The 12,141-nt window shown below is 37.0% G+C and overlaps 1 protein-coding gene across 1 annotated transcript in view; it reads right to left on the bottom strand.

The window, feature by feature from the left end:
* The window catches only part of chst11 (carbohydrate (chondroitin 4) sulfotransferase 11), a 261,706-nt gene that overhangs the window by 132,979 nt on the left and 116,586 nt on the right, over positions 1–12,141 (bottom strand). The window contains 1 exon segment of the mRNA XM_039761823.1: positions 3,361–3,446. Within this exon segment, the coding sequence (XP_039617757.1) occupies positions 3,361–3,446 (86 nt within the window).

The following is a 12,141-nucleotide window of genomic DNA, read 5'->3' as shown; positions in this document are numbered from 1 at the left end:
TTTTTCATATTACTTACCTCACGTAGTTTGTAGTGATGGCATGAATATTATTTTAATCTCAACTTTTAATGCACAATAAAGAGAAAAAAAAAAGTTTATGGTATAACAGAAGCCAATAGTGACCAACTCTGTACAACAAAAAATATATAAAAGATCCAAAGTTTAAAGCCTCATAGGAAGAACTTTTTGAATTGAAGACAGGACTCTTGACCAACAAATGGAGGGAGGTGGGGCTTCAATTTAAAAAAGGCAAAAACACGAGGCTTTAGGGTTCCTGTTTATGATGTGTGTTGATAATACTGTTCATTCATCACTTAAGTATCTAGCTAACAATATTGTAGCATACGTTTTGCACATTTTGTGCACACTGCTGGATAACTCTCATATGGACTATGTGACACGAGCAATGACATATTTTTTTTCTTTTTCTCCATGGACACTTTTCCACATTGTTTGCTGTTGTCCCACATTTGTCACTATTGCCTTCTGTTATATCATAAACATTTCTCTCTATTCCGATGTGGTCATTTAAAGTTAATATTCTCCCCGATTTACTAAAAGAAATGCTGCATGTAAATGGCAGTGTTCATCAACTCCTACGATTTCCCATTTCTTCACCATTACCCTCTGACATTTGTATATCAAATCATCCACTTCTACTCAAATAATTTTGTGCGTCACTCTGGTAACCTGCTGCAACTTCTTTAAATTTTGATTTGTCAGTCCACTAAATCAGGCAATGGAGCTCAAAGTGATGACTGGATTATACTACATAAAATGACAGGAGGAGATCTCGGTCTACTTTAAAACACTCAAGAATTTATGAAGGGGAAATAAGCACAGACTGAATTTCTATCTATTAACTGGATGATTTTTTTTTTTAATATTATAATTCTTTAGATTACTACTAATTTGAGTTCCAAGATATTTATATTCAGTTACAGATACTGCATATCTGCCTCCACTCCAAAGTCTATAAGGGATGAACAAACTTCTGTCTCAGAAAGTAAAATATCATTTCTTTCCTTTTTTGTCATTCAGAGAAGGTTAGTCATTATTGCAGCTCTAGGGGTGCTGTACAATGGCTGACCTTGCACTCTGACACTCAAATGTCATGCAAAAAGACAAATTCTCCTTAGGGATTAACAAAATATATCAAATTAAAACAAAAATCTAATTATTTAAGCAAACAGTCATCTTGGTTTGAGTAATGGAGTTCATCTTTCCCAGGGACACATAGTGTCATTAGAATACTCGATAACAAAGGAATGGTTACTGTTCACTCTCAAGTCATTTGCATACAATAAAATTAGTAAAAGAGGCCATGAAAAAACACTGAGTTAGATTCAATGTCCCTTAAAAACAGTTACTATTTAAAATGTATAGCAATGATTTGAATGAAAATATTCACATTAAGCTTATCAATCAGTATGTGAGGATGGACAACACTGAATGCAGAAAGAAAATCCAGAAATAATGCTCCAACATGGACGCCAGATTTAGGATTGGAGTAGATACCATGTAGGATGGCCATTAATGCACCCAGATTATTGTGTCTGCATAGTAGGCAAATTGGTAGCTATCTTCACTGTGTTATAAGGATGTTCTTCATCAAATGTTCAAGAAATAAGCACCAGATCCCCAAATTACTTTGTTTCAATCCAACTCTAATACACTGATTAGATCAACCTTCCAACTACATGGATGATTCTATTGAAAATATGTTTACATTTTCCTTAATAGTTCAAAGTCAAACTACCTATCCTAACGGGACCTCAAAAATCATGCCCATGTCTCAGAAATATATAGAAGCTGGACTCCATTTAAAGACCTCAAATCTGTGGAGCCACTGCATACACTTATATGGTGAGAATTTACCAACAGTCATCCTCAAGAACCCCTCTTAAATTCAAAGACTCCTATAAATCCAGCACTAGGGTATCATGGCTACTGTAAGCAAAGAAGAACAGCCACTGAAATCAACACCCCTTACCTTAGTGCTGCACCTCCTATCAGAGGTCCTTTTACTTAGAGGGTCTTAGAGCTTTTGCCAGAGCTAAGCTACCACCTGCCATGCTAAAGGCTTCTAGATTAAATCAACAATTCAAATTTGCATAGCCATTGGAGAACAATGAAAAGGAATTAAACTCTAAATATAGTATCTACAGCGGACTCATTATTCTGATTTGCTCTTAGTATTTTATCCCCAATCATTTCATTATGTCCAGTAAAATAATATTATTGATATACTAGGAGATAACACACTAACGCTGAAGCCACTCTCTAATTTTATGCACTATGGGGGCCAGAGTTTGTAAGGTTCTCTTTGATAAGGTTTGTATCTTTTAAATTTAAGTTTATTAAAATAAGCTTTATGATACAGCGCAATCTACACAAATCGCAGCATTATAAAGAAAGGGTTTTTTTTTTGTAAAAATTGAATTTTTAACTTCAGTAACAAGAAGTGGTGCCCCCGCACACCAACGTTTACTTAGCAGTTTACACTTCGATGAAAAGGACATAAATGTGTACTGAGGGAATCCCTCCAGTAATTCAGTAGTAATGGCAGAAGTACAATATAGTTGTTCTTTCCCTGACAAAATGGAAACCATGCCTTCAAAGGGCTCAGACCGCAACACCAAAGCCAGCCTCCCATTCATAAAATGTCTACCTGAACATCATCCACCAATCTGATGACTGGAAAGCAAAAACGATTCTTTGCTGTGAGGAAAGAGAGGAACAAAATCCTCTGCTATTCACAAGTATACCTAAAACAAGGTTGGTAGTTCTGTCCCCATCTCTTATACTCTGTGACCTTAAATGACTAAAATCTGACATAGACAATTGGAAGGTCCACTTATTGTCAGTATCTGTCCATTAGTTTTCATTTTTTTCTCATGCCTTTCATAGTCAACATTATCACAAAGTGCACTACAAAGCAATTAATGGCAATAATTAAAGAGACTAAGAAACCGTCAAATAGATTTGTAGAAAGAGATAAACAATGGATTAGTTGTTTATAATCTGAAAACCATTTTGATTAGCTAAAATAACCTAATGTAAATAATGTTGATGATAAAGAGAAGTTAAATTGTACTTTATGAAAATATTTAGCATAAAGACACTAGAAATAAAAAGAGAGATTTGTTGTAGAATATTGGCTAACTAACATACTGTATTCAGCAGTAGAAGTCAGGTGGATGAGCCTGACCTTTTAGGGTCACACTGTGAGGCAGAGGTGGGATTTTTCTTGGCCACAATAGTCCCATGAGAAAAGCGCAACATCACAGAGCTCTTAACTGTTCCACCCCAAACCGAAACGGAGACATATTAAAAACGTGGAATAAGCCAAAGACTGACCTGAGTGGGATTGTAAAGCTCCTGCAAGGCATTCTTCGATCCTTTTCGGCAACATACATCAGAAGCAAAAGGATTCCTATGCATTACTGGGAGAGAAAAGAAAAATACTTTAGTGCGGAATACATCAAGAGTGTTCAAGTTTATTGTTATGCATATGTTGTATAATACACATGCCTGACCAACACGCAACACATTGCCACGCTCCAGCACAATAACCATCAAGCATTTATACTCAGACACACACCATACTTTGAAATCTCTGGATTGTTTCTTTTCATTAAATGAAATCTTCAAAAGATAATTAGAAAATCTCACATGCTGATCTCTATGACCCTAAAGACATCAGCTTGGTTGATCATCATATTTACCTGATCAATAAATGGGGATTGCCAGCATCAATCTTCCTTATTACACAACACTTTCCACAGAGTGTTTAGTGCCAGCAGATGGACACGTGATGAAACAGCAGCGAGATTAGCAGCCATGACCATCAAGGCCCCAACTCACCCACAACTTTACCACTGGCACCCTTCTACACACATCATCATCAGCAACAACATCATTCTTTCTCTGGAAAATCAAAGCGTTCCTAATTGATGTTTTGCATCTCCTCAAAACTTGTTCCTTTACCCAAGAGCCAAATTAAAGTATTGCCAGCTGTGGAAGAATTTACTTGATTCCAGATTTTTTTTTATTTTATATAAGCCTTTGATGCTTCTGGTTTTACATCTAGCACAAATTAAAATGTATATACTTAAAAAGCACTTTAAAGAAGGTTCAGTTGTAGCAGCCAAATTCTGCTGCTTGATCCTGTTAGCATAAGAAAAGTAATTCTCTACATTGTGCCTGCAGGTCCAATTCAGTTAATCGGATTAGCCAACTCAAATCTTGTGCCGTTTACAAATGAAGGGACAGTTTAAAAAAAAAAAAAAAGTAATGCGTGGTTTATATAATAAAGCGGCTCGCTGCATGTTATTTACACAAAGTAGACACGAGGCAGGAACCCACTTCGTCTATCATGGACACACTGACACAAGGACCATATAGAGGCACCTATGTGATTTGGGTTAAATGCACTCTTTTGGGAGGAAAACAGTGTGCACTCCAAAAATATACACATAAACATAAAGGGAATGTGTAAACTCAATGATACAGATGGTATTAGAACCCAGATCCCAATATAAGGTAGTACATTTTTAAATTATTGGAATTATAGTTCGGTGTAATTAGTCAGTAAAGTGAAAAAAGTAAATTACTAGTTGATACGTAGAAATCTCTTAAGATCATACCTCTTTTGTAGAATGTGGACTCCTGACTTGAAGTGGAAAGATTGAGATGATGAATGTGTAAGAGATTGATTTAAAAAAAAAAAAAAAGAAAAATACTAAGCAATGCTAAATATGGCTGCTCTTCATGGAACACACAAAAGTGACCACATTTTCTCATTAAAACTTTAATGATAATTGAGCATGTAAGGATACTAAATAACCACAAGTTGAAAACAGAACAAACTCTGTAATCAATTGATTTTTTTTCATTGTAAAGCAAGTTTAAATCCTCCCTTTGTGTTTTATAGCCTTTATTAATTACAGAGCCTGTAGTCCAGTCCTTGCTTGTACTGTGGGTTGGAGGCAGGGGTTTGGCTTTTTTATTTTCTACAACTGCAGCTTTCCTGATGGCTGCAATAACAGATCCAATTTGCAGAGCTCCTCGAAATCATACCGACTAACAGATGATTTATTCCTGACCTTCAATAACGCAAAATGTAGCAGAAATCGGAAAGTTAGCACACGCAAGATGAATTTCAACGTGGAGTAAGCAGGTTTTCAATAATGTAGCCTATTTATCTTGGGTTTAATCATTAAAACGTTACATACAGCACTGCAATAACCTAGGGGGATCTGTAGCAAGAGGCCACTGCGTTAGCAATTTGATTCACATGCCCATCTTGTAGCAGAGTGCTAAACACAACAGTATGGGATGATAGGAGGCAGAGATAAGAGGAAAGTTCAGAGACAGAAGACATGCACAAGTTATAGCCGTGAATCAGGCTTTATTTTAAGCAGAATATTTAGTAGATCTCCAAATCATAAAGTGGAAAGGATTAACTTTAAATTTGACTCTCAATGCAAAGTGAATCAATTTTATTTTACAATGGTGCTTTTAACTGGACTTTCCTTTGCATAGTCAATCAGGGGTTATTATAGAGTTTTTGATAGGCCAGTAAATCACAAAACAAAATCAACCTTTTTTCTTTAGGCTACACCTTCAATGGCGCTCTTAGTCACAAAGTGAAATAGGCCTTGCCATATGCAAAAAGCTTTGAACATAGCCGGTCCATCATGAAACAAATCACGATTTATGTCAAATGGCACCTTTGATAAAGCTTGTTATTTTATACAGCATCTTTCATTGGGCTCTCCATCTCAAGGAATTTCCAAGTACGGCACAATATAGTTTACAAAGAAACTTTGTCCATTTCACAGTCCAGGTCAGGGTTGTGGAATTCACGGTATATCTTGGCACCAGGTGAAAGGCAGGTACTAACTCTGTGATTTGGTCGTACAGCACATGCATGTAACTTGCCCACACTCACTCACTCACAATTTAACCAGAGTTTCACATGCAGCTTAAGATGTGGAAAGAAAGCTAACGTCACAAAGACAGGAATTGACTTGGATCCCTAGAGCTGTAAGGGTCCACTGTGCTCTCCACAAGTAATTCAGTTTGATACGTATAGGAGACAAGGCCAGTGGCTTTCAAGCACAGTCCTAGGGGACCCTATGGCAGCAGGTTATCATCCCAACCAATTTCACAATCACTGCCCTATTCTTACTTTTAGCTCATTCCATTGTTCAGTTAGCCACTTTACAAATATTTTAAAAAACTATTAGCATTGTTTGTTATAGCTTTATAATGTTTGCATTGCTTTTGCCAATTGATTTCTTTTTAATTTACCCTTTTCTGTAGCATTTGTTTCCTTAATACTCATGATTAGCAATGAGTAGTGCCAACCTAGGTGCCAGCAACTCTGAATGCTAAAGGACGCAATTATTTCACTGCCATATTCACCAGGCTGCTCATTAACAAATGTTTCTTACAAAAGACCAGACCAGTGAGTGAGACACTAAGGTGATTGCACCATTATTCAGGGTTGCCAGCATCTGGGTACAAGCAACGGAGTAAATTTTGTTAAAGGGATGAATCAAAAAGAAAATGGCAAAGGAAAGAACCATTTCAAGTTCTTCCAAAAATAAACTTTTTATAATTCCTTAGAATAAAAAGGAAAAAATGAGAGCTTACTAAAATTTGAAATACTTTGAAAGTAAGAATGATGCAGATATTGTGAAACTGGTTAGAATAAAAACCTGCATCCGCAGGGGTACCACATTATACTGGGAAACGCTGGTGTAAGCCATTTCAAAAGTAACTAGATATCTTGACTGTTTAAGAAAAATCAAAACAACATGGGCACCCTCCACCTCAAGGTTTACAAGTTGCCCCCCTGTATAACCTGCCCAGGCTATAACCGTCTTTCTACCCTGTCCCATAACCAGCAGCTCTATGCTTGTAAATTGGATTCAACTGTAGTTTCCATTCATGTTGCTGACATTCATATATCTGTTGCCAAGAGGAGTGAAGCGTTTGAAAATCTAAAATGTGCATAGCCCAGACTTGAGGATGGACTCGACAAGATACCTACTGTGGATACTTAAGCTGTAGTCTGCATTTGTCATCATTGTACACTGTTGTATGAAACACCCTTTATTTCAAAATGCTCTCTGTGGGACTCGTGTTCTAATTGACTACTGTAGTTACACATCTCCTAGTTTTCTTGGTAGGTGTGTTATGTGAAAAATGCAATAAATTAAGGACTTCTGCATCCACTGATGTCAGCTGTCTTACTGAATGTGGATACTGTAAACAATATCATTCTCATTTTAATTTTATGACAATACAGATATAACAATACACACATCTGAACATTGCAAAATGTCAACGTGGCCCATAAGACACTGCTGCTGAAGGCAATTTAAAACATTTAAAAAGTTCAGAGACTGCTTTAGGCTCATCTTATGAGCGCTGTTGACAAGATACCTACTAAGGAGGTGCACACTGTAACCTGCACTTCTCATCCTCTCTCCTTAAGCTAAAATGCACATCTTAAAATTTCAAATCATCATTTGAGCTCAAAGTTCATACTCTTTCATTGAAGTAAAAAGATTGAATGGTTAAAGGACCTAACCTGGTGTCATCTTGATGCTTACCATGCTAGATATGCAATTCACATTACACCAAAACATAAGAATAATTTTAACAACAACAGGTCATTCCGTCCAACATAGACTGGTCAGTTTCTATTCCTGTAACGTTTTAAAAATATCGTTTGGTCAAGTTTTGCGGGTTCTCAACATATGACATCTACTATATTATTCTACAGGGCGGCACGATGGCGCACTGGTAGTACTGCTGCCTCATAGTAACGACACCTGGGTTCGCTTCCTGGGTCCTCCCTGCATGGGGTTTGCATGTTCCCCCCGTGTCTGTGTGGGTTTCCTCCCACAATCCAAAGACATGCAGGTTAGGTGCATTGGCGATCCGAAAATTGTCACTAGTGTGTGCTTGGGTGTCCTGCGGTGGGCTGGCACCCTACCCAGGATTTGTTCCTGCCTTGCGCCCTGTGTTGGCTGGGATTGGCTCCAGCAGACCCCCGTGACCCTGTGTTAGGATATAGCGGGTTGGATAATGGATGGATATTATTCTACATATCCATGATTCTATGTGTGAAGAAAGACTTTATACTATGAAATTTACCCTTAGCCAGTCTCAATGTTTTCTTGTTGAAGATCTTACTTTAAAATAGCAGCCTGGATCCACTGCACTAACTCCCTTCATAATTTGAAGTCTTCTATTAAATCACCGTTTGCTTAAACTGTTTCAATTTTTCCTCACATCTCAGACATCTCTCTGCATTGGTGGAATCAGAATGGCTGCTTTTTTCTGGATCTTGTCTAGTGTTCCTAAGTCTTTTTTGTAGTACACAATGTTCCAGATGAACAAAAAGATTTTACTCACAGATGTTTTATATTGAGCACTGTTGTAATGAAACATCATCCTAAGGTAGTTTACATTTATAGGCATAAAGGACAATTTATTTATTTACATTTGGAGCAGAGAAATGTTAAATAATTTAATCAGGGTCTTAAGGAATTAGAGGTGAACACTCAACTGCCAACCTTGAGGTTTAAAGTCCAAAGCCTTAATGAGAGGTATAAACTGTTCATCACCCCTGGATTCAGATCATTTCACTGGTACCTCAGATTCCTGCGGACAACTGGTAATGTATGCATGACCATGATCATAATTCCCTATCATAAATGCTTAAATTGTATAAAAGCTTTCTTAAGATGAGTTTGTCTCATCTCTCTCTTTTATATTTAAGGGAGGGCTTTTGAAATTTCTTTGCATTTCTTTTTCTAACTCCTGATATAGATGTAAAAATCATTAATGATCAAATATATTTCTATCAATCTCAAAGAAAAAGTGAATTCATAATATTTCAGTGTTGTGATGTAATGCTAGCATGGCAAGCCAATACCAAGGTATTAGGGCCCAGTAAACCAAACTTTGATCATGTGGATCTTAAAGGGGAAGTTATTAGGCAAGTTATTTGTTATTAGGAAGTTGTTAGGGAAATTAGTCATAGGGATCCACAACTCCAATAAAGAAGAGCTATGAATGCTAAATGTTAGGGAGGCATACATTAGAAGAATTTAAAGAGGAGTTCTTCAAATTACCTGGCAAGCCCCAAAATTTACATTTAGTCACTTAGCAGATGTTTCTATCCAAAGAAACTTACAAAAAAAGTCAAACATAATTGAGTTAAGCTTTAATCTGCAAATTAGTATGAAACAAAAGTTATAGAACAAGGCTGCAAAATCGACCAGGACAAGTGAAGAGCTCGAATCCAAACAGAAAACCACAAGTCTAGTTAATCTTATCTATTAAGAAAGAACCTTGCATCAAAGTGGCTAACATTCAAAAAGCTTTTCCAGAAGAACAGAGAGTCTTCAACTGTTTATAATATTTATGTTATCAAGGAAGGCTGTGGAAAACAGGTTGCTAACAAGAACATTTTCCTCAAACTAGAGAGTGAGAGAGAGAGGCAACACAAGAGGAGTCTTAAGTTTGAAACTCAAGAACAAATGGGGCAAGAAAGATAATGGTCCCTTCCCCTTTACTAAATCTTAATGTTTAGGGAGTGAGGGTAATATGTCATTCAGAGGGTGGGGATTCCCTAAACACTAGAACCGATTTCAGAGATGTCAATGGAAATAGACTCCAGAAGACGTAAAAAGCCACTATGATTGAACTTCCTCTGGGCATAAAGTCAGGAGTGCAACGCTGGCAAGGCCTCAATCTAGTAGAGAGGTAGTGAATACAAGAAGGTGAAAAAGGAGATCTGTGTTATCAAGAATAATGATGGCGTTCAAAGCCTGGAGAAGGCTTAACTAGAGTTACACAAATTCTTCTCTGTCTGTTTATTTTTCTGCTTTAAGTGCTGCCATTGTTTAGCCCTCCTTTGTATCATTTATTTGTATAAATAGAATTTTCATAATTTTGATAAAGAATGCTGTTTTTGGAATTCTGTTTTGGGTAAGAGTGGCATACAGAAGCATAAATGCAACAATTTTCATAAAACAAATACAGAATGAATTGTTTTGAGAACAATAGTGCTTAAAATAAGCAATAATATTTTTAAGTTTTGAATAGAATAATATCTTAAAAATAATCAAAATATAATGAAATTATAAGAGAACAGTAAATGGCTAAGACTTTAAAAGAAAAAAAAAAACCTGCGTGGAGACAACTTTAGAAACAAAACACAAAGATGTGGCTTTATAATCTCTCTCCCGCCAGCTGACTCAGAGATTCAGGAAGTGCAAACGATGAAAGTCTCGGTACAAGCTAAAAGAAAAATATTTTCTAAGAATACTCAGATCATGGGATTACAGCAAACATTTTAAACATTTTTTACAAAGCCTTTATGCATATAATCTCCCAGGAGTGGAAAAAAAAAAAAGAACATGCAATTTAATTTTGTCTAAAGAAAGATCTTAGCCTGCTTAAGACAACGCCAAGAGCCAGAAGACACTGGCAGATGTCAGGTTTCCTTTTCGAGGACTCTCTTTGCATGTTCATCTGAGTGCTAGGGGGTAAGCTCTTCTTGCTTCAGGGTTTCAAATTCATGAGAGGTTGAAATCAGTGTAACATAACATAATGCATCTTTTTCAAACTTCATTTACATACAGTTCAGGGTCCCAGAGCATACGAGAAAGCCAATTCTGGACAGGGTACAAAGCACAGACCTGGGGCCTCATGTATAACGCCGTGCGTAGAACTCGCACTATAACATGGCGTAAGCACAAAAGCGAAATGTGTTTACGCACAGAAAAATCCAGATGCAGGAATCTGTGCGTACTCCAACTTCCACGTTCTTCCGCTACATAAATCCCGATCAGTGTGAAAACTAACGCTCGTGCACGCGCATTATGTAACGCCCCAAATCCTCCCAGAATTACGCCTATTTGAATATGCAAATCAATATAAATCGCCCTTAGGCGCAGCCTTCTGTGAAAAGACAATAGGAAAAACACGGGGAAAATATAACGATTTCAGCGAATACCAAGTGGAGGCAAAGGAAAAATATACTATTTGTTTAATTAAACCGTGGTATAATCAACAAAAAGAAGTTGATCGAGTGACATAGCGTGTTGGAGAAACTTGAAAGCTCAGATATCAGTTGCCGTGAAAAGGCGAGTCGTAGCCTACCGTCTGAGTGTCATATGAAAGCTTTTTAGGGTACAGAGAAAAAAAAGGCACAGTGGGGAAAAAAAGCACGAAATGTCAACTTCAATCTCGAAATTTCCACTTTAATCACGTAGTTTATTTTGTCATTAAAGTAGAACATTATAAACGTCATCTTAAAATCATTTACTTAACCAGTTTCTCAAATCACATCGTAATTAAAGTAGCACATTAAATGCTTTGTTTTGTATTTGATCTTCTACTCGTATGTGATCTGTGTGTGAATCACTACTTGCTTCTTAAACCGGCTCTCTTCCTCCGACTGTACACATAATCCATTACATTCGTGATATTACAGGTCTCTGAATAACTAAAATACTGAGATGTATACGTGATATCATTAAGAGTTAAAGCACGTTATTAAACATGAGTTTTACAGCGCAGCGATTGTGCACGACCATCGATGAAATTATTTATTGCAGCAGTATCAGGGGTGGCTCTAGGTTTGTGGTGGCACTGGGCAGAAAAAGAATCGGTGGCTCCTTCGCCGCCAATGTCAGTGAGGTAGCTTATGCACGGCGGATGGCCACGTCCGTTGCAGACACTAGCCGCCTCGTGCTCATGACACAAGCATTTAACTTTTGTCGAAATTTGCCGCTGCATTTTTAGCTGTGTCGTTATTTTCTCTTTCTGTTTTATATTCAATATGTAAAGAGGTGGCCGCCCATGCAGTTCTTGCTTTTCTTTCTCCAAGTAACCGATTGCCACACAATCAGCTCTGTAATAGATGTTAAGCCATCTGTAAACTTAGAGCACTGATTCTTTAAAAAGTTTAAGGAACATTGAAATATCTTCGTAGTACATGTTTAATTATTCTATCCTTCACGCCAGTCCCAGTGAAGAATATAGATTATTTAAATGAAGTTAAAGTTTTACCTGTTTAATATAATAAACATATTTTGCTGCATTTCA

Source organism: Polypterus senegalus, chromosome 8 (assembly GCF_016835505.1).
Source record: "Polypterus senegalus isolate Bchr_013 chromosome 8, ASM1683550v1, whole genome shotgun sequence".
NCBI lineage: Eukaryota > Metazoa > Chordata > Cladistia > Polypteriformes > Polypteridae > Polypterus > Polypterus senegalus.
The sequence above is the reverse complement of the archived record's forward strand: the minus strand, read 5'-3'. Positions and strand labels throughout refer to the sequence as shown.